The following is a 22,995-nucleotide window of genomic DNA, read 5'->3' on the forward strand; positions in this document are numbered from 1 at the left end:
CGAGACCAAGAACCCACCAGAAGGAACCAATTTCGGACACAATATTACCTCAGAAACTCTGCTTATGCCTCTTCTCAGTCAATCCCACACCCCCCGCCCCCAGGGCACACACACATATCAAGGCAATTGTTATGGATTTCTGTCACTATAAATTAGATTTGTCTTTCCTAAAGTTTCAATTAAATGGAATAATATACTAAAAAAAAAAAAAAAAAAAAAAAAATGTAGCTTTGGTAGTGGTCAAGTTTAACTTTGTGAAATGAGTAAGTCAAGGCAATCCAACCAAACTTCCTGAGAAAAAGAGAAGCAATGTTTAGGCCCCTGATCAATTCCTCTGCTTCCTACCTCCTGTTTTATTACACATTTGAAAAGCCCCTTTCATTCAATAAATATCATTTGCCAATGATTGTCCTTTGATGTCTGGGCACTGGGTTGGACACTGGAGATACCCAAGTGAATCCTACTGCTCCAACTCTGAGCAAGAGAGAGCGATTCAGAGACTTATATCTACCAGCAGCAAAATCTCAATCAATTTCTAAAGTTGTACTGATCCCAAAGGAAAGTAAAGTAGCACTTGACATTCATAAATATACGTTGAATTATTTGTTAAATTATTGATTGATTGGAGATAACCTTCACTGGCAACCACAATACAACCTTACTTCTAAGCCACCTTAAGTACTTTTTAAGCTAGTAGGTGACTTTTATCTTTTTCTTTGTACTTTTCCGTATTTTCTAAATTTTCTATAATAAACATGTAGTAAAATTCTTGTAATCAGGAAACAAGAAATTTAATTGATTGTACACATTTTGCTTGGAACAAGCCAAACCATAAATAAAATCGCTGCTGTAATAATTAAGGGATACATATACTTTTCCATGTGCTCCTGAGAAAAAAATGGAGTCAATATTACCACTTCCTCTCAACTTGTATGTAGACATTTTATTTTACTTCCTTCAACTCTTAACATACTACATAACAAACCTTTTTTTAAAGAAAGAAAACAAGTCATCCTTGCTAAGGAACAAGCATTTGAAATGTGCCCAGCAGACAAAGCTCACTGAATTCTAAGAGGAAAACCTGAACCTCAGGTTATTTTCAAGACAAAACTAGAGTTGTCCCTAGTTCACATTGAAAATCTAAGCTTGTGCAAACATGCATAAATGAACTTCCTAGTGGAAAATGGAAAAGGATTTCCCTTTCCTCAATCCCTTCAACCTCCTATGAACTGTTGTATCATGTTTCTTTCCATCTTGCTACCTACAAATCACTCCTCAGGAAGGAAGTGACAAGTGACGAAGCAGAGAGCTGTTGGAAAAGAACTTACATCTTTCAAGGGCACCAGTTTCATTGTTGTTTGATAGGAAGGCGTGAGAGTGGCTGGGTAGTTGTAGTCGACAATATCATGTTTATAATCAGCTTTGTAGGCAACCTAAAACACGAAGAAAAGAACAAGAATGGAGAAATCAGTTTCTACTTTCTTTTGGCTTTGTTTGAATGCCATAAGAAATATTTTTAAATACCCAGAAACGAATTCATTTTCATCACCTTCAAGGAAAATTAAATTATGTTCACACTTTTGTCTTTAATGAATCTGAATTCCTCTTAATTAGTCCAAAATTAGTTAACTTCCATCTGTAGCACATTTACTTTATATTTCTTATTAATTATGAAGCTGCTTGTCATTTTTGTTGAAAAGAAGCATTTGCACATGGATAGGCAATGGAAGAGCTCCTTGGCTAACCCCAAGAAAATAGATGGAAAGGTGAAGAGTCTTCAGAGTATTTAATTTTTTTCTAAAGATCAAATTGACATTCTTAAGCAGAGAAAATCCGACATTTGTATATTTTAATAATGAAATCAGTTTCCTTTAAGTGTCCTTTACCTCCAAGATTTACAATCTGGCATTTGTAAATCTATAAACTGGATTGACAAAGCCAAAGAGAGATTAATAGATTATATGCCACAGGGGAAAACAAGGACCTGATCTACTCTGTTATCCCAGTACCCTGACCAGTGCCAGGCCACAGTAGGTTTTCAATGAATACAATGTTCAAAAACATGAATGAAAGAACAAACCAGCTTACCAAACAACCAACTCCAAATAAATCACAAAAGCTTTGGAACCCTGGGGAATTCGGAATAAGAATCATAATTATTCATTTCTCTTTCTCTCTCAGAAATTGAAAGTGTTAACCACACCAGATTCATTAAAATAGACTGAAGTACTCTTCAAATTAGAGAAAGCTAAGATAAACAAATTGAAGCCTTTGAAAATTTGCAGGGATCTTGCCTAGCCTTGGTTGTATCCGCTAACATTTAGAAACTCTTTTGGGTCAGTCTTTACGCAGTCTTTCAAATAGAAGACAGATTTTTTTAAGGGGAATTTCAAAAGAATTGGCTGAATTCTTCATGCCCCGCCCCACTCCATCCCGACAGGCCCTGGCATAAAAGGACTCACGTTGCTTGCCAGGCTGCCAACTTTCATAGCATGCAGAGTGCGTCTGTCCATACCAACTCCTTCATAGCGGCCTCTCATGTGGTTCTGGTAGTTTTCTTTATATTTATTCTACATGGAAACACAAAGCTTTCAACCAAAGCATTCCCTTTGCAAGTAGTTGAAGATAAACTACTCATCTTAATGCGTCAAATCCAAAGCATAAATGATTAAATACAACCCATTTAAATAGTCAATGTATCACGGAATAAAAAATAAGGCAAACTTTTTTTTAATAACCTAAATTTCAACCCAGCACAAGAAGTTGGAGTAAAACAGGAAGACAAGGAAACATGGGATAAGATGAGCATAGACAGCACAAAACAGACTTGACTTTCTGTGTTTGTTTTTACATTTTTAGTTTTAAATTTACCAGATTTTTCCAGTGTGAAAATTTACCATGAGACGGTGGCAGGCACTGACTATGCGGGCATCACATGCAAAGCCCCATGCTGAGGCTGGTACAAATCACTGCATGCCGTTACCTCCATTTCTAAATATATGAAGGACAAAACCTGAGCTTTGCCAAATTCTGTGATGTAAAAATTGGTCACTAGTGCGACTATGTGAAATAATTATGTTATGTGCAAAATGCCATTTATCAAATAAAGAGAAGACCAAAACAGGATGACAAGAGGTCATAAATAGGAAATTTGGGGTATTAAAATCACCTTACCTGGGAGGCCATTGCATTTCTTGGTACTGCTAGTATTTAAACAGAATACTACTTATAACTATATATCAGATATGATTCTACTTATCTGAGTTAATCTTCACAAGTACTCTATGAGGGGGAAGGAACTATTATCATCCCCATTTTAGAGTTGGACAGAGTGGCTCAGGGAGCTTAAACAACTGCCCAAAATTGGCCATTTTGCTATTAATAACTGTGAAATCAGGTATGTTGGCTCTTAAACCACTACATTTATGCAAAATAAATTCCTCACTGTGCCTTACACAGTCCCTTGCAATTTGAAATTCTACTGTTATGTGCTACTAAGCAAAAGTAAAGCATACTATCTAGTACAGGTCTTTGATGTCCACGAGGATACATCTTCAGACCTGCTCTGAGAATCTCCAAATTTGCGAATGCCCCTCTAGTACATATCTGCTCATCTGTAAGATAGGGAAATAACATCTGGCTCTCCAGGTGACTCTGAGGGCGAAATGAGGTCATATTAACTCAGAAGCACAAAGTCACATTAGGAGGGGACATCACATGCTCAGCCAGGCCCCCTCACCAGCATTCATCACTAGGAGCCGAGCACTGTGCTACACACAAGGGAAGCAAGGGGACGGAGAGGACAGGTCCTGCCCAGAGGACTCAGGTTCAAGATCGGGGATGTGACGGAATTGAACACTATGAGGACCAATCCCAGCAGGCAACCTTAACCAAAACCCAGGCATTTATGCCTCTCCAAGGCCATGCTTCTCCAAGACACATAGATCCATTCCCATAGACTGTCCCTCTTAGGAGACCTAAAGACTAAGCTCACCAAAAGTGCCCAAACAAAAGCTTAGAGTTAACAACTCACATCACTGGTAAATTTTGAGATCTTGCTCACGTTCCTGAACTGAGGTGTTTCACAGTAGTTGATACTGTGACCTCTACTACTTTCCAGATCCTTCTTATACTCCACCTTGGAAATCAAAACACCAGACATACAATAGAACCAAATCCGAAGTCACTCTTGAAAATGTCCCAGGACTTGACTAGGATACTTTTAGAAAACTTTCAACCCAAGATTTTAACATATCAAGCATAGAATATGCTAAGTTAGCAGGACATATTTTCCTTTATAAAAACAAATCATAATAAATAGTAAATAATTGGTTTCATTCAGAAAATTAAAAGTATATAGTCGCTTTCAAGAAAAAATACTGTAAGATTTTGTAACTCAAAAAATGGCAAAACTGGTTTTACAACTCAGGTAGTTACTCTTGAGGGGAAATGTATTAGGGGGATAAATCATATTTCCTATAATTGAAATGCCTTAGGAGGATGTCTGGTCGTGTTCTGTTCCTTGATCTGATTGCTAGTCACACAAATGTGTCCCCACTTAAGGAAATCCTTCCCACTATACATTTATGATGTATGCACATCTTTATAGGTATACTTCAATGCAATTCAACCAGGAAAGTTACTTTACAAGGAGTATAATAAATGAGACCACTCAGATGCAGAGTGTCTTCTAATTTAAAATCAGTTGGCTATTTGAGCTCTCCTGGGTGCCCGGATGTAGGATGTGAGGCTACATTTATTAAATAGACTCCAAGTCACCTCAGGTAATTAGCATGAGGCAGTTAACGCCAACTACCACCAATAGATGGCTGGTTTGTCTTACTGACTAAACATAAGGATGTAAAGAAATGGAAGGTTCCCTTGCAACTTCTTTACCAAAGGAAATACCCCTCAGTTTGTTATATCTTATAAAACTATATGGTGGGGGTATGTCTAATTCTAATTCTATAAATACATTTTTATATTCATCCCTTCAGTTACAGTATATTCATATAGAAAAATGCTAAAACAGGAGTTCAAGACCAGCCTGGCCAGCATGGTGAAACCCCGTCTCTACTAAAAATACAAAAAATTAGCTGGGCGTGGTGGTGGGCGCCTGTAATCCCAACTACTCAGGAGGCTGAGGAAGGGGAATTGCTTGATGTGGGAGGCGGAGGTTGCGGTGAGCCGAGACTGTGCCATTGCACTCCAGCCTGGGCAACAAGAGTGAAACTCCCTCTCAAAAAAAAAAAAAAAAAAAAGGCCAAAATGTTAACAGTGTTATTCCTGGGTGGTAGAACTGCACTCTGAGGGGTATGGATCCAGTTCTGTCCCTGAAAGTCTCTACCACCCAGAACTAGACACTTCACTTTTCCAGGAATATGACAAAGTGATAGCCTGATGATGGAAAAGGTCCCATCTAGGTCTAGTGTTCTGTGAGTGAGAGCAAAGGCCAGCAAACTTTTTCTATAAATGACCAGACAGTAAATATTTTAGGTTTGGCAGTCTACATATTCTTTGTCAATTATTATACTCAACTCTGCCCTTGTAGCTCCAAAGCAGCCACATATAATTCAGAAACAATATGATGTGACTTATTTTAAAAAGCAGGCTGTGGGCTGGATTTGTCACTGAGGTTGTAGTGTGTTGACCTCTGGTCTAGAGTACCAGAATCATCTGGAACAGTTGTTTAAAATGCAGATTCCAAAGCCTCAACAGTCATCTACCACTTCAAAGTAACTGAGGCTCCTGATGAGGCTTGGGAAAATATCATTGCTGGTGACTCAGAGCAGCCCCAAGTTAGAGGATCACGGGTTGACTAACAGTTTAGGGTAAAGGACCGGCTTTTAGAGGTTAGAGATGGAAAATATTTTTGGATATTTGCATATCCATTTGTGAGTTGCAGATAACTTGTTATGTGAGTGCTCTGAATTGTCATAATTGTTCCCGTTGCCAGAGGCTGCCAAGTCAAATGCCTTCAGAGTCCAGATAAGAAATGCAAATGAGGGAAAATGCCATGAAGAACACACTAGGGCGTGAGAAGGATATGAGGATCTAGAGGGGATATTTCCTTGCCAAACAGTCCTCACAATAAAAACGTCTTAAACGGTGGGCAAGTCAAACAAAACACACCCCTCTGGCAGCCAGTGCAGCATGTAAGGTAAGGGAAATTCACATGGAATACACAGCTTCTCGGAACTCAGACTTCAATAATAAGAGAACAAGAGGGGTTTGACACTTGAAACATCTTTCAGATGTTTGATTTGTTTAAAAAGATGGATCCTCCAGTATTCTTTCTGGCAACTAGAAGCCTGTTGCCTGGCACTTTTGAATATTGACAGCCCCGGGAGGATTTAGGAAGTAACTTCTGAACCACCAGAGAAAGATGTAATTGGTTTGATTCTAGGCTCTCTTGTAAGTTGCATTTTACCGCATATCTGTTCTCTGAAACCAGTAACCAATGGGTAGAATTGGTAGTGTCACCTTTTTTTTTTTTTTTTGAGATGGAGTTTCGCTTTACAAGGCTGGAGTGCAATAGCACTATCTCGGCTCACCGCGACCTCCGCCTCCCGAGTTCAAGCAATTCTCCTGCCTCAGCCTCCTTAGTAGGTGGGATTACAGTCATGCGCCACCACACCCAGCTAATTTTGTATTTTTAATAGAGACAGGGTTTCTCCATGTTGGTCAGGCTGATCTCGAACTCCCGACCTCAGGTGATCTGCCTCCTCGGCCTCCCAAAGTGCTGGGATCACAGGTGTGTGCCACCGCACTTGGCCGGTGTCACACTTTTAACCAGAGCTTTTTATTATAGGGTCACCTCATTCACTGACTATAGGAGATAAAAGAGGTGATGCTCATGGGTGTGACTCTTCCCCCATACATACCTCACTCACGAGTTTGTTTACGCTCTGAGCCCGTTTGAGAACCAAATTGTCTTGAGCTGGAAGTGAGTGATAATGTGCAGCGCCTTTCATCTTATTGAAGTCCTGCCTGTATTTTATCTGAAAAAAAAAACACACACACACACAAAACGGGGCTGGAGTTGATGTTTCCATGCTCTGGGAGAGGAATTACGCCAAAGTTATCCTGGACTTCATGTCAACATTTACTTAATACAATTTTCTGAAGGAAAAAAAAATTCGCGTGGCCTTTTCTCTTCATTAAATCTATAAACTACTTTGTTCTTTTTTGTTATTAAAATTTTCCTGGCCCTTTTCACGCTTTTTACACTTTATACTCTAATTCTGCATGGAAAAAAAAAAGTCTTAAAATAATCATAACAAAAGTTGTCAGCCCAAACCCATTCTGCCCTTGGTTTAAACATCATTTCCCTGCCAATGAGGGGCAGAGTAATGTCTTTTAACTTCCTTCCTCAGGCAAAGATGATGCTGTTATGGGTCAATGGGTAATAGGTGAATAGTTCTTTGGTAAAGGAAAGAAAAGAGAGTGAAGGAAAAGGAAAGAAAAAGAAAATGGCAAGGGGCGTGAAATGAATGCTAGGTTCTGATGAGACCAACTTCCAGTTGGCATGTTAAGATCTGCAGTGAGCATGTCACTTTTCCAAGTTTAATTATAGCCTGCCTTTCAAGGACTGCCAGCAGGCTAACATTCTGCCAATAGAAATCATTTCATCACCGGGTTACACCCAGTTTGATAATCATATGACTTATTTTAATCAGCTCTTCCCCTAAATTACTCAATTTCTAATTGGGCCATTTGGCAAAACTCTCCTAACACCCCACTCTGGCTGGCCAGCCTCTGTACTTGCTTCAAATGGCCTCAAGCAAGCTATGCTGGTTGTCCATGTCCATCTCCTTGGAAGCAGATAAATGGGGCCAAAGAAGGCATCATAAATTTGGATGGGAGTTGAGGGCTAACATTCTACTTTGGCTCAGCTGTAAAAAATGTATCTGTGTGTAGGTTCCAGTAAGCACAGCCTTCAAAATCTCACTTCTCTGCCTCTGGCTCTGTGGTCACACCTACATGGTACTTACATCACTAGCGAGTTCGTGGGCTTTCTTGGCGTTCTGATATGCTGGAGTGATCATAGCCGGGAAGCTGCCCTTTCCCCTGTGCTCCTCATACTCCTCCGGGTAACCCTGCTGGGTGTGTCAAAAACTTCAGTGAGTAATGCTTCCCTCCCCAAATGGGTGGGGTTCAGCAATGGTCACTCATAGAGCCTATTCTCACAGAGGTTCATCCACCTTGGGTATTCCAGTGACGTCCATGTGTTGGTTTAAACATTCCTTTTAAGATGGCAGGCCCTGGAGTCAGGCCCCCTTACTGGTGCCCAGCACACAGTCAACACTAAATAATGGCAACTGACATCATGATCATCATCATTATTTCCACTGGATAAATCAGACACTCTACCACTCTCCCAGGCCCATATGTTATGAAATATTCATTTTTTAACTGACAACCAGGGAAGTCCTTTGTCTTCCAGTAGGTCTCGAACACTACCTTACTCACGTCCAGTGGCAGATCTATGTAGAGACCTCCCCCGGTGGTACTGCCTCCCCTGGTGGTACTGTTTCCCCCTTTGGTACTATCTCCCACAGTGGTACTGTCTCCCCGGTGGTACTGCCTCCCCTGGTGGTACTGTCTCCCCCGGTGGTACTGTCTCCCCCGGTGGTACTATCTCCCACAGTGGTACTGTCTCCCCAAGTGGTACTGTCTCCCCCGGTGGTACTGTCTCTCCTGGTGGTACTGTCTCCCCCGATGGTACTGCCTCTCCCGGTGGTACTGTCTCCCCCGGTGGTACTATCTCCCACAGTGGTACTGTCTCCCCAAGTGGTACTGTCTCCCCCGGTGGTACTGTCTCTCCTGTTGGTACTGTCTCCCCCGATGGTACTGCCTCCCCCGGTGGTACTGTCTCTCCTGGTGGTACTGTCTCCCCCGGTGGTACTATCTCCCACAGTGGTACTGTCTCCCCAAGTGGTACTGTCTCCCCCAGTGGTACTGTCTCCCCCGGTGGTACTGTCTCCCCAAGTGGTACTGTCTCCCCCGGTGGTACTGTCTCTCCTGGTGGTACTGTCTCCCCCGATGGTACTGCCTCCCCCACTGGCACTGTCTCCCCTGGTGATACTGCCTCCCCCAGCGGTACTCCTCCCCTGGTGGTACTGTCTCCCCTGGTGGCACTGTCTCCCCTGGTGGTACTGTCTCCCCTGGTGGTACTGTCTGCCCTGGTGGTACTCTCTCCCCTGGTGGTACTGTCTCCCCCAGTGGTACTCCTCCCCTGGTGGTACTGTCTCCCCCAGTGGTACTGTCTCCCCCGGTGTTACTGTCTCCCCCGGTGGTACTCTCTCCCCCGGTGGTACTGTCTCCCCCAGTGGTACTGCCTTCCCCAGTGGTATGTGTCATGTAACCAGAAAAGGAGTATTATATAATTTTTGTAATTTAGGAGGAAAAACTTTGAATTACCATAAGATTATCTGAAATGGGACTAAATGTATATTTCAGACTAAGGATTATAATCTTCGTCTTAATCCTTTCTTATATCTTCCCCACACCATCCATCCACTCCCAGAAAGGAAAACCTTGTCTTTCATGACACGGTTATCACATGACGGATAACCCCTCCCTGGCAGCCAGATGTACTTTAAGACCCAGCTTAAATTCTCCTTGTAGAAGTCCCTGAGTCCTCCCTCACCCCTGGACCTGCCCCAGGCAGAGTCCTCTGTGTTTTTACTGTACTTTTCGCACAAATCTGAAACAGCCCATATGGTGCCCCCATTAGGCTCACGACTCCATCTCTCTGTGGCCGCCTCCAAGCCAGGGGCCTGCCCAACTCCAGCACCAGGGCTTGGACTGTGGCACACACATTTTCTAAAATAAAATAGCTGGGTCAGATTAGAAAGTCCGGGCTCCCCATTATCCAACAATGAAAACTATTTAGCCCTAGTTCTCCTTTCTGCCTGGCTGCCAGAAGGTTCTGGCCAAATATAATAAGTAAAAAAAGGTTAAGTTTTTTTTAAAGGTTCTCAAATTCTTTGGTAATCTGCTCCATGACTTTGCCCATTCTGCTCTATAGTTTTGTGTTGGTAACTTTTAGTTCCTCTCTCTCTCTCTCTCTCTATATATATATATATGTATATATATATATACGTATGTTGTAAGTGTTAATCTTTTTTCAAGACACCTAATCCTGTTGATTACATGGTATAATCCTTTTAACAAGTCTAGTTACTTGTTAAAAAGAAGAATGAATTGGTTGGCATTTAAGGCACTACAGATATTTATAGTTATCTGCCTGCTGGCTTCTCTCTTGCTCCCTCCTCCTCATGCCCTGGCGAGTCATGCTAAATCACAACAGTGAAATGCCATGCTAGACTGAGTCCTCTCAACAGCTGCTGATGGTGCTATCAAACAACACTCACTTTGATTCTTGCATTTGTTATTTTCAGGACTGAAAACTTCAATCAAATCGTCCTACTAATCAAGAACCAGCTATGATACTATGAAGTTACATTTCATCTGTACCTACAGACATGTCTAGGTACACATATGAAATGATACATGTGTCTTATAACTACTGGTAGATAGGATTGGCCAAACACAGGACAAAATAGTTTTTGCCAAATATAGAAGCCAGATTTTTTTAAGCTGATTTTTAAAAGTTGTCCTGAGCTTTCCAAACAATATATTTAAAACACAAAACCAGTAAAAACATTTTTCACTGGTTTAAAGCACTAAAAGACCACTTAATTAACTTAGAGAATTTGATTAAATGGCTTTTTAAATTCAAAACCAAGCATTTTTGCTCCGGCAATTTTCAAAGGAGTCCCAACTGACCTTCACACACATCCTAAGACTCATATGAGCATATGCCTAACTATGGCAATGTGTTTTTCTAAAGAAGAGAAACAAATTCATTGTGGTTTTCTAAATCATATATGTTGTAGGGAGTCTACTTACTGACAAATAATTCAAACAACTGTCCAATTATGAATAAAAATCACTTAAATCCATGGAATGTATTCTTCCAATACACACACTTACTCTTCCAATGTTCTTTACTTGCAACTGTGAACAATAATGCTTCCTTTCTACCCTATAACACCTGGCTAGTACCAGAAAAGACAGAGGGATGCGCAAATAATAATTAGCTTGTGATTGTCATCTTAATCTTTTTTTACTCCCTGTCAAGATGTAGTTCATCTGAGAAGTGAAATTGGAAAAAGGGTTTGCATTCTCTGGCATACTGATTTATCTACCAACCTAGATAAAAAAATTCACTTTCTAAGAAAATGAGCCCCACTGCTCAGTGAAATACTCAATATTTTTCAGGATGCATTTTGATCTCTATGTTGCTTATGATAGAGACCAGCTAAGCTTAGCCAATCTTAGTCCTAGGGACTGTTCTTCAATGGACAGATAAGAATGCTTTCTTCTTGGCCAAGCCACCATATTGGTATAAGTCATTTATTAATTTAAAAAAAGAAAGTGCCTCAATCTGTTTTTCCTAAGTGGGTCAAGTTGAGCCCTGTGCAATTGTTTGTCCACTACTTTCTATCTTGGAAAATCTACCTTTCATAAATAAGGTAAAGATAAACCACAGACCCACCCCTGATTAAATGGTCATAGCTGTGTCACAGCCTAGAAGGGGCCAAACATGGAAAAGAGCAGGTCAGGAGATCATTTTATCACATACCTGGCCATATTGGTCTGCACATTCCCTTGTCAAGGTGCCCTCAGCTCCAATGGCTGGACCAGCCATTCCCCTCATTTCTTTTTGATATTGTTGATGGTACCTCACCTGTTTGAAGGCAAAGGACAAACTCGGTGAATTTGACTCCCATGCACAGGAGCCAAAAGTGAATGTCTTAATGGATTGTTCTTTTTCTGCTTGGATCTAGGGAGTAGGTATGTCTCAGACATAAAAGTACCAGGTCATTGTCGTTGGTAAAATTGACTTAAAACTATGAAGGAAAACTACTCTCTGGCTTCAGGGTAAATGCAAAAGTCGACAGGAAGTTGGACTCCCCAGACCCAGGTTCACATTCCTCTTTCTCCCTAACATGAACACATTGTCAAGGACACTTACATCACTTGCCAGCTCATTGGCTCTTTTGGCTATCTGATAGGCGGGTGTGATCATCGCAGGGAAACTGCCTTTCCCTCTTTGTGGTTCATAGTCCTCTGTGTATCTCACCTGAAATGAAAAAAAAATGTGAATCACATGCCCCAATTCCACTGTTTATCAGATGATCTTAGTGAGATGCTCTGCTAAGGGTTCCATGACATCCTGCCCATCTCCTGTCATAGCCCATATGGCATATAATTGGCTTACAGTTTGATGGGCCATGTGCATCTTATTCACCTTCTTATTCCCAATACTCAGCACAGTGCCTGGCACATGGAGACACCCAATGTGCAATTCAACACATGCTTGCTTAGCACCTGGTGCGGGCCAGGCACTGGGCCTGGGCAGAGTAATAAGTCTTCAGCCCTCAAGGAGTTGTCAGCCATGTTTGGGAGACACAAGAGTCTTCTCAACCCCAGATCGAGGCTAAGGCAAGAGGAAACCACGTATTAAGCAGAAGCTGGATTTGTGCTTCAATGTCCCATTCAGAACAACACTAAGTTCCTGATCTTATTATGCTATGGAACATTTGGATTATGCAAAGGCAAGTGGTAAAAGTTGTTTAGAAATTATGTTCTCTAATTTGTAGTGGCAAGAGAGATTTCTCTCAGATTACTCAGATACATCCAATTTGGTACTAATCCAATCTAAAGTTTTCTCTTTAAGGAAGTGTTTTTGCAAGGTCTCTGCCAAATGACTTATCAAACCCAACCATCCTTGACCTCAGGAATTTCTTCTTGTTACCCATGCAGGGCTAGAATGTCTCATACATTCTCCCTCCCTCCACCTCCAAGCAAGGAAAGAATGAGGGATCTTAAGTGCAAACCACTACATCTTGGCCTCCCTCATTTCTCTCTCTTTTTTGTTAATTTAATTTAATTTTAAGTTCCAGAATACATGTGCAGGATGTGCAGGTTTGTTACATAGGTAAATGTGTGCCATGGTGGTTTGCTGTACACATCAGCCCATCACCTAGGTATTAAGCCCGGCATGCATTAGCTATTTATCCTGATGCTCTCCCTCCCCTCAGCTCCCCACTGTGGGCCCCAGTGTGTGTTGTTCCCCTCCCTGTGTCCATGTGTTCTCATTGCTCAGCTCCCACTTATAAGTGAGAACATGGGGTGTTTGGTTTTCTGTTCCTGTATCAGTCTGCTGAGGATAATGGCCTCCAGCATCATCCATGTCCCTGCAAAGGACATGATCTTGTTCCTTTTTATCATTCTATTATAAAGATACATGCATGTGTATGTTCATTGCAGCACTATTCACAAGAGCAAAGATGAGGAATCAACCCAAATGACCATCAGTGATGGACTGGCCTCCCTCCTTTCTTACATCACTTTGAAGCTGTGCCCCAGCCTTGCTCCGTAGCAGCTCAGGAGTATCCGCCACCGTGGAGAACCTGGAGATGCGGTCATCGTGCCCTCTCTTATACTCCACCTGATGAGAAGACAGTAGAGTCAAGGGTGCACCCACCTCACAGCCTCTGCAATGACCTCTCCCTGTGGCTCTCCTAAAGCTGCACCATCAGGCTACACTCAATGCAAACCTGTGGCAAGTCTTCTGTAGCTTGTTTCATGGGCTCCTCCTCAAAAAGCATCTATGCTAATGTGCTAAGTCCAGGAGTGTGCCAGGGACTGCCACACTCCAATAAATATTAACTTGCTTAATCTCCGTAACAATCACATTTGGCAGAACTAATGTTTTCCTCAATTTACAAATGAGAAGCCAAGGAAGAGAGAAATTAAGTAATTTGTCCACGGTCACATAGCACTAAGGGATAGAGCCAGGATTCAAATTTCAGCATTCTGGCTCCAAAATCTGAGCTTTTAACAAATAAACTTTGCTACTCTTCCAGTGAACCTGACATCCAGTTAAAAATTAGTGTCTTCGGCTGGGTGTGGTGGCTCACGCGAGTAATCCCTGCACTTTGGGAGGCCAAGGTGGGTGGATCACAAGATCAAGAGATTGAGACCATCCTGGCCAACATGGTGAAACCCCATCTCTACTACTAAAAATACAAAAAAATTAGCTGGGTGTGGTGGCACGTGCCTGTAGTCCAGCTACTTGGGAGGCTGAGGCAGGAGAATCACTTGAACCCAGGAGACAGAGGTTGCAGTGAGCCGAGAATAAAAATAAAAATAAAATAAAATAAAAATAAAAATGAAAAATAATAATGTATTCAGTGCTAAAGCAAACTCAAGAAATCATGTGGTCCGGACTTTGGGTGAACTACACATTCTTCTCTGTATTTTATAGACATGGTCCGATCACCGCACAGAGAATACTTGACAGGGAAAATTTAAGAACACAGTTTTCTCTGTAATATGACATTAATGGTACCTACTTCCCCAAAGCACTCTCTTACTGTTTTTTCCCTAAATCATGGGGGTTCATTAATGTCAAAAATTAGCATAATCAATGGTGAAAAAGCACCCAGACACTCACTTGGCTGGCCAGCTGGTTGGCTTTCTTGGCCCTTTGATAAGCAGGTGTGATCATGGCTGGAAAGCTCCCCTTGCCCCTGGGTTTCTCATAGTCTTCTGTATATTCCTGTTGGTCAGAACCAATGTCAGCATGAGAACTGAGATGATATTGAATGACAACTAAGAAAACTGCAATAAAACCAATGAAACTAGATTCGTAAAGTTCTTGGGAAATATTTCAATCACCTGTAATAAATTTAAAAATGGCTTATAATTGGCCATTTGAATAAAACCATCAGCACTGAAGAACTCGTATTTCCCATGTCAAAGGTGCTCCTCTTCAATGTTCATATCAAAATATGGGGACCTGGCATAACTCAAGGGCTGCCCTTTGACTCTAAGGCCTGTAGGTACCACGGCTATTAATTAATACGTGGGTGACTTTCCTGTAACTCGTCTGCTAGCAAGAGTCCTACAGTATTGGAAGTAAAATGTCTCTTATTCTTTCCTTCTGACTTTTTGAATATCTCTGATGATTAGTTTTCCTAATGAGACTTATCACCTTAGCACTTGTGTTTCTAGCATTTTCTTTCCATTTTCTAAAGGAAAAGTCATGAGGACTAACAGTGTTTTCCAAAGTATATTCTTCAAAGGGTAAGTGTACCTAGAGGTAACCAGGAGGGACCTAGTTACCTAGAGCGTAACCTGTGCAAATGATTGAGGATTTCCACAATCTGGGCTAAAACTGTCTTCCGTATGTGGAAGCCTGCTAAGGTCTCTTACAATTCTGGAGGTCAGTACTTTAAAATGGGCCATCAGGGATGGTTCCTTCTGGAGGTTCTAGAGCATAATCTGTTTCTCTGCCTTTTCCAGCTTCTAGAGGCCCCCATATTTCTAGTTCCTGCCCTACATGGATTTAGCCTCTGCTTCTGTCACCACATCACCTTTCCTCTGACTCTGACCCTCCTGGTTTCAGGGATTAGGACATGTGTATCTTTGGGGATGATAGCATCATTCTGTCTACCACAATTGTAAAAGTCAAGGAACAGTCAAACTAATTGCTAAGTAATTGCTAAACCAATTCCTAAAGCAATTTCTAGGGTGCTTACCTCACCAAGAGACTTTCGAGCCTCAACCATCCTTACAATTTCGGGGTCTGGCAGAGCTCCTGGGCACCAAGCATTCCCTTCCCCATATCCAGTCCAATAGGCTCTCTACAAAGGAAACACACGAAGGGATACAAACACATGCCCCAGACTCCCAGCAACACTTACATACATTGTCAAAAGAAGATATTCTTAAACATTATAAACTCCTATTGGTAAATCCTGGGTCTCAGCTAACTGAAATGTTCATTTATTTCAGGCTAGAAAATGACCGAAGATTCTAAATAATTGAACTTTCTGAGAGCCACTTCTGTCACAGGGAAATTTTGAATGTAACAACATTTTCTTGCACATCATTGCATCAGGATTGGGCAAGGAGGAGGGGAAGTCACTGTGGACAGGTAATCTGAGATTAATCAACATTATTCAGACAAATGTCGAAAACCTACTACCTGTTATGTACTTGACAACTGACAATGGAAATAAAAGCCAAAAAAAAAGGAAAGGCAAAATTTCTCTTTTAAGATACTCATGACCTACCACCTTGGGAGATAAAACTAACATGAAACAAATAGCAATTAGAAAACAGTTATGTGTTTAAGTGTATTGTCTGAGTGATAAGTACAATAAGAATCTTAACAGTCATGTGTTTAAGTGTATTGTCTGAGTGATAAGTACAATAAGAATCTTAACAGTCATGTGTTTAAGTGTATTGTCTGAGTGATAAGTACAATAAGAATCTTAACAGTCATGTGTTTAAGTGTATTGTCTGAGTGATAAGTACAATAAGAATCTTAACAGTCATGTGTTTAAGTGTGTTGTCTGAGTGATAAGTACAATAAGAATCTTAACAGTCATGTGTTTAAGTGTGTTGTCTGAGTGATAAGTACAATAAGAATCTTAACAGTCATGTGTTTAAGTGTGTTGTCTGAGTGATAAGTACAATAAGAATCTTAACAGTCATGTGTTTAAGTGTGTTGTCTGAGTGATAAGTACAATAAGAATCTTAACAGTCATGTGTTTAAGTGTGTTGTCTGAGTGATAAGTACAATAAGAATCTTAACAGTCATGTGTTTAAGTGTGTTGTCTGAGTGATAAGTACAATAAGAATCTTAACAGTCATGTGTTTAAGTGTATTGTCTGAGTGATAAGTACAATAAGAATCTTAACAGTCATGTGTTTAAGTGTATTGTCTGAGTGATAAGTACAATAAGAATCTTAACAGTCATGTGTTTAAGTGTATTGTCTGAGTGACAAGTACAATAAGAATCTTTAAAAAGCAGCCTGTAAGAGATGGGTCCCATTTGGGGCAGGAAGATAGAATTTGGGCTGTACCTCCAGGGCTGAGGGAAGTTAGTAGAGGCCAAGAGAGAAAGAATGGCAGTCACTCTAGAAGGTCAGTTCCATGAAGGCAGGGATTTTCGTGTCTGGTTTACTAATGCATCCCAAAAGCTTGGAACAGTGTGTAGCAACTCATAGACTTAATAATTATTTGTTGAATAAATTCCAGGAATGTAGGCTGCCATGAATAAAAGCATGAAGGCAGTGATGGGCTCAGTAATTAGGACCATGAGGAGCTGGGTTTGATTGGACCCACGGGAAAGAGATGGGGAGCCAGGTAGGCTGGAGCGGGGCAAGGTGGACAGGTTAGATAGAGCCAGCCTTTGGAGATCCGGAAAGACAGATTATTCATATGTGAAATTACACTCAACCTGACTAGCAATCAGGGACATCTAAATTGAAACAAGATGTAGATTGTCCAAACACTTATCTGACAATACCAAGTGCTGGTTAGAATGTTGGGAAACAGGCATTCTTACACACTGCCTTTGGGAGTATAAAATGTACAGCTATTTTAGAATGCAATTTGAGCCTCCATTAAAATTTAAAAGGGACATACCCTTTGATCTAGCAACTTTGTTTTTTCATTATCTAGTCTAGAAAAACACTCACTTGTATACAAAAGAGGCCTTGAACAAGAGTGTTCCTTGCAACTTTGCAATAGAAAAAAAATTTTAGGATAATCCTGTCTATCAATAGGATAGTATGGTATTGTACATCCATTCTTTTTTTTTTTTTTTTTCCCTTGAGACAGAGTCTTGCTCTGTCACCTAGGAGGAGTGCAGTGGCACTATCTCGGCTCACTGCAACCTCTGCCTCCTGGGTTCAAGCAATTCTCCTGCCTCAGCCTCCCGAGAAGCCGGGATTACAGGCACGTACCACCATGCCTGGCTAATTTTTATATTTTTAGTAGAGATGGGCCATGTTGGCCAGGCTAGTCTTGAACTCCTGACCTCAGCTGATCCATCCACCTTGACCTCCCAAAGTGCTGGGATTACAGGCTTGAGCCATGGCACCTGGCCTTGTACATCCATACTTAATGGTGCACCTATGATACACCCATTCACGATAGCTTAAAATGATGCTGATGTAGAAATATTTCCAAGATATTTGTTGAGTGAAAAATACACACTTCACAACAATGCATACTGTTTCATGAAAAAAGTATACATTTTAATAGAAATATACCGCAAACCAAAAATAAAATTCTAAGCCCCCTAACTATCTGAACAGATCCCTCCTCTCAGCCAAGGACATTTGAAAGTTAACCTGCAAAACTGGTTCAGGCCATGATGGGAAGGGGGAAGTCGAACATGTCTCATTATACTCGCCTCCCTTTTGGAATTCAGGAAAAACCTACCAACCAGCATTAACACCAACACACACTTTAAGTCTGATAAGAAATATTTACAATCTATTCTCTCTGAAACCTGCTGCTTGGAGGCTTCATCTGCATGATAAAACTTTGGTCTCCACAACCCCTTATTGTAACCCAGACATTTCTTTCTATTGATTTCAGGTCTTTAGTTAATAACTCTTTCAATCAACTGCCAATCAGAAAACTTTAAATCTACCTATAACCTGAAAGCCCCCATTTCGAGTTGTCCTGCCTTTCCAGATGGAACCAATGTACACCTCACATGTACTGATTGATGTCTCATGTCTCCCTAAAATGTATAAAAGCAAGCTGTACTCTGACCACCTCTGGCACAGGTTGTCAGGACCTCCTGAGGCTGTGTCGTGGGTACGTCCTTAACCTTGGCAAAATAAACTTTCTAAATGGATTGAGACCTGTCTCAGATACTTTGGGGTTTATATAACACATACACATATATAATTTTCAATAACAAATAATACTAGCTGATATTTATTGTGTCTACCACTGTTCTAAGACCTTTTGATCATCACAATATCATTATGTTAGGAAGTGTTTGAAGTTCACCTTACAGATGAGAAAGTTGAAGTAAAGAATGGTTAAATAACTCATTTAAGATCCTTCAATAAATGGTAGTAAGCATGTCCAAATGTAAATTCTAGAAAGATATAGTTTTATTTGCAAATCAATAGAGAAAAGTCTGGAAGGATGCTACCCACAAGATTGATGAGAGTGGGTACTTCTACAAAGAAAACTGGAATTGGAAGTGGTGGATAAAGGGTTAGCTTTGTACTGTTTGGATTTTTTTTTTATAATAAGAATAATGCAAATTTTTATGTGTATATTATGTGTGTAAATAAAATAAATGGCTAAGGAATTCTGAAATGATGAGTCTGTCAACAGACAGGGGAGGTGGGAAGAGTAAGTCAGGGACACCTAGGAAGCTGGGAGCCTCCTGACCCATGTGAGCACAACAGGCTGAAGAGAGGCCAGCCTAGAGGAGGGAAAGCAGCCACCTTGGGAGGCCTCGTAAAGGTCCAGGCAGAAAATGATGTAGATCAGAACGGGGAGAGTGGAGAGAAAAGGGTGGAGCTGAGTGAAGTGTCAGAGAAAGAAAGGGTAACCTTGGTTTCAAACCTGGGTGATAGAAATACAGTGGTTGGAAGGGAAAGACAATGAACCTGGTCTGGGGCAGATAGAGTTCAGGTGATGTTAGGACACGCTGATTGAGGTCTTCCATAGACAGTTGGAATCACAAACTGGATGAAAGGAAACCTACTTGGTTTTCTCTAGAAGTAATAATAATAATACATTCAATTGACATAGTATGTCATTCTTTCTTTTTCCAAACCCACTTATCACTTTTCTCTCACCTCATTTGCCAGTGGCTGCCTGTTAGGTGCACCTTCCTTATCCTTGGATTTCATGTCCCAATGAAAAACTGATTTAAACTGTTCACCATCTTCTTGGTCATGGATCTGCACAAGGAAGATGTTGTCAGTAATGTTTCCATCAGAAAAGAGAAAAAAAAATAGACAAACAATTCCTAGCTACAATTGGGGGATTTTGCTAAGTCTCAACTGCAAAGCATCTTCACTGTGCTGCAAGGCACACTGCACTGTCAGTCTCCCTGTGGTTTAATCTGCACCACCAACCAGGTGGCACATATAGAGCACCTGCTGTGTGTGAAGCTCTTTGAAGCAGTGCAATTAAAGTGACTGAGATAAAGTCTTTATAAACCTACCACACAATACAAATTAGAGTAACCTCAGAAAACATTGGGCATTAGAGTAGTGGTTCTTAATTTCAGTCATGTAACCATCACCCAGGGAGCTTGTTAAAATGCTGGCTCCTCAATTTTATGAAGATATTATTCTTATGCCTCACAATTTTACCTTTAACATCCTAATTTATAATACACCTTGAGTTAATTTTTATGTATAGATAAGGGTCAAGGTTCATTTTTTTCTATATAAATACCCAATTACTACAGTACTGTTTATTGAAAGATCATTCTTGCTATGTTAAATTGCAGTGATGCCTTTCTCGTAAGTCAAGTGACCATATACGTGCAGCCCTATTTCTGGACCTTGTGTTGGAGTCCACCGGTTTATTTCTCTCTTCTTGTGCCAATCCTATGCTGAGTTAATAGAGTAAGTCTGCTTTTATAGAGTAAGTCTTGAAATCTGGTGAGTCCTTCAAACTTGTTCTTCAAGATTTCTTGGCTATTTTAGAAGCTTTGTGTTTTTATATTCGTTCAGAATCAGTCTGTCCATTTCCACAAAAAACACCAGGATTTTGAATGGGACTGCCTTGAATGTATAGATTAATTGGGGGGAAACTGACCTCTCAGTAACATCTTCATAACCTCGAGATAGACAAAGATTTCTTAAATGTAAAAAGGACTAATTATAAAAGAAAAAACATCAGAAGGTCTTAGGTCCAAACTAAGATATCAAAATTTATTAGGTAGGAAGTGAGGCCCAGAAATCAGCAATTTTGGCCGGGCACAGTACCTCACGCCTGCACTCCCAGCACTTTGGGAGGCCGAGGCAGGCGGATCACTTGAGGTCAGGAGTTCCAGACCAGCCTGGCCAACACAGTGAAACCCCATCTCTACTAAAAATAGTAAAAATTAGCTGAGCATGGTGGTGCACGCCTGTAGTCCCAACTACTCAGGAGGCTGAGATATGAGAAACACTTGAACCCAGGAGGCGGAGGTTGCAGTGAGCTGACATCATGCCACTGCACTCCAGCCTGGGCAACAGAGTGAGACCCTGTCTCAAAAAAAAAAGAAAGAAATCTGAAATTTTTACAAGCTGATGTTTAAATTCTTAATTTTAAACATAATGAGAAAACAAGCTCAGAGAAAAGTTTAAACCCAAAGAATTCTTGTTCCCTATCAAGGGCACATTCTGATATTGACTTTCCAGGGTTCCTACTGCTTAACGCTACTTGATGTGTATATTTTTAAATATATACACTGAGAGATCTTTACATGCTTTTTTCTTGTGTTTTTAAGAAACAATTAAATGAACATTACATAAACTTAAAGTGGGCTTTGTTTGTTTGTTCGTTTTTTGTTTTTACCTACAAACAATACTACCAATATTTTGGTCCAGTTAATTATTTGTTGTGGAGTACTGGCTCGAGCATGGCAAGATGTTTAACAGCATCCCAGGTCTCCACCCACCAGATGCAATAATACCCCATCAACACCAATCACGACAATCAATATGTCCCCAGACATTAACAAATGTCCCCCGGGTAGGGGTTGGGGGAACTGCCCTCCTTGAGAACAATGTACTTTAGGAATCAGAAACACAGGACCAAAATAGATATTCTGTCCACTTCTAGAAAGTTATATTTGCTGTTCTCCCTCCCCATTGCAAATCTACCACTGGGGAGGGTTTGCCTCCCCCAAGGGCCTTTCGTGAGATTCAGGATTACATCAAGGAAATAGAAAGAGGAAAAAATGCCATAAATCTTACCAGTGGGGTAAGGAAGCATGAAGGGCTAAATTTCATTCTCTGAATAGAAGAAAACCCTAGATGTTTTATTTTTCTAAAAATTCCATTCACACCTACCAAACAGGAAATTCTGTCTTTGCAAGTATTTATTTATTTTTCAAAGGGTGACATTTAGGAGACAAAAACCTGCAAATCTGCTTTGAATGCCATCTTAAAATCTCTACTTTTCTCCTTCATCACCATCACTGAAAAATCTCTTTCCTTTTTTGATTTTAGCACTTTCACAATGAATTTGTTTTTTATTCAATTGTCAAAGTCTCTCAGAGATCACAAGGAGGTGAAAAGGTAATTCCTAACACACCCTAGGGCAGTTGTAAGAGCTGGGCCCTGTAAGTGATATGGTTGTCCATTTTACTTTGTCCCTGGTGGGCAAGAAGGAGAAAGTGATCTCAGTAGACAACACACACACATACACACACACACACACACACACCCCATATACACATATATACATACATACATACATAAACACCATACATACATATATACACTCACTATATACACATATATACATACCACATATGCATATACATATCCCACATGCATGTACATATACATACATATGCATAAATACATACACACCAAATACATGCACACAATACACATGAACATGTGCACACACATATTCATGCACACACATCACATACACACATATAGATGCATGTGCACACACATTCACACCTACATACACATATATACACACTCTCCGGATGCACACACACAGATATATACACATATATATACACACATATACACTGTCACATAGACGCAAACACATACACACACGCAGGCTTCCTGGGAAGCTCACATCACTGTCTGTGGCTGGAAATAGAACCAGCAACAATCCTAGCCTTGCTCCAGGTTGGGCCTATCATACACAGTTAAAATAAAGTGAGTCCACTCCTACCTCAAAAAAAGGAAAATAGTGTGTGACCTGTTGTGTGATTATATGGTGGAGACATGCCCGCTGTGGCTCAGTTAGAGGAAAAATACAGACATTATGGATCTTCCTGCAGACAGTGTAATAAATGCAAACAGCATTCTGAGGTAAAGTACATCTCCTCATGTTTTATGTGTCAAATCCTCACTACACAACTGCAGAAACATATGGAAATGTGAAACATGAACGAGT

At 40.7% G+C, this 22,995-nt stretch overlaps 1 protein-coding gene across 6 annotated transcripts in view; it reads right to left on the reverse strand.

Moving 5' to 3' along the window:
• Positions 1 to 22,995, reverse strand: part of NRAP (nebulin related anchoring protein) — a 77,131-nt gene that overhangs the window by 50,887 nt on the left and 3,249 nt on the right. For 2 of the 6 annotated variants that reach the window (XM_054436115.1, XM_054436114.1), the window contains exons 4-14: positions 19,707 to 19,811; positions 15,621 to 15,725; positions 14,534 to 14,638; positions 13,421 to 13,525; positions 12,047 to 12,154; positions 11,654 to 11,758; positions 7,995 to 8,099; positions 6,885 to 7,001; positions 4,034 to 4,138; positions 2,463 to 2,570; positions 1,329 to 1,433 (exon numbers count right to left, since the gene is read on the reverse strand). In XM_054436115.1, coding sequence (XP_054292090.1) covers positions 1,329 to 1,433; positions 2,463 to 2,570; positions 4,034 to 4,138; positions 6,885 to 7,001; positions 7,995 to 8,099; positions 11,654 to 11,758; positions 12,047 to 12,154; positions 13,421 to 13,525; positions 14,534 to 14,638; positions 15,621 to 15,725; positions 19,707 to 19,811 — 1,173 coding nt within the window. Of the gene's footprint in view, positions 1 to 1,328; positions 1,434 to 2,462; positions 2,571 to 4,033; positions 4,139 to 6,884; positions 7,002 to 7,994; positions 8,103 to 11,653; positions 11,759 to 12,046; positions 12,155 to 13,420; positions 13,526 to 14,533; positions 14,639 to 15,620; positions 15,726 to 19,706; positions 19,812 to 22,995 lie in introns of all 6 variants that reach the window. The other 4 variants (XM_054436113.2, XM_063670264.1, XM_054436117.1 and 1 more) reach the window with 3 other exon arrangements.

This window comes from Pongo pygmaeus, chromosome 8, assembly GCF_028885625.2.
Source record: "Pongo pygmaeus isolate AG05252 chromosome 8, NHGRI_mPonPyg2-v2.0_pri, whole genome shotgun sequence".
Taxonomy (NCBI): Eukaryota; Metazoa; Chordata; class Mammalia; order Primates; family Hominidae; genus Pongo; species Pongo pygmaeus.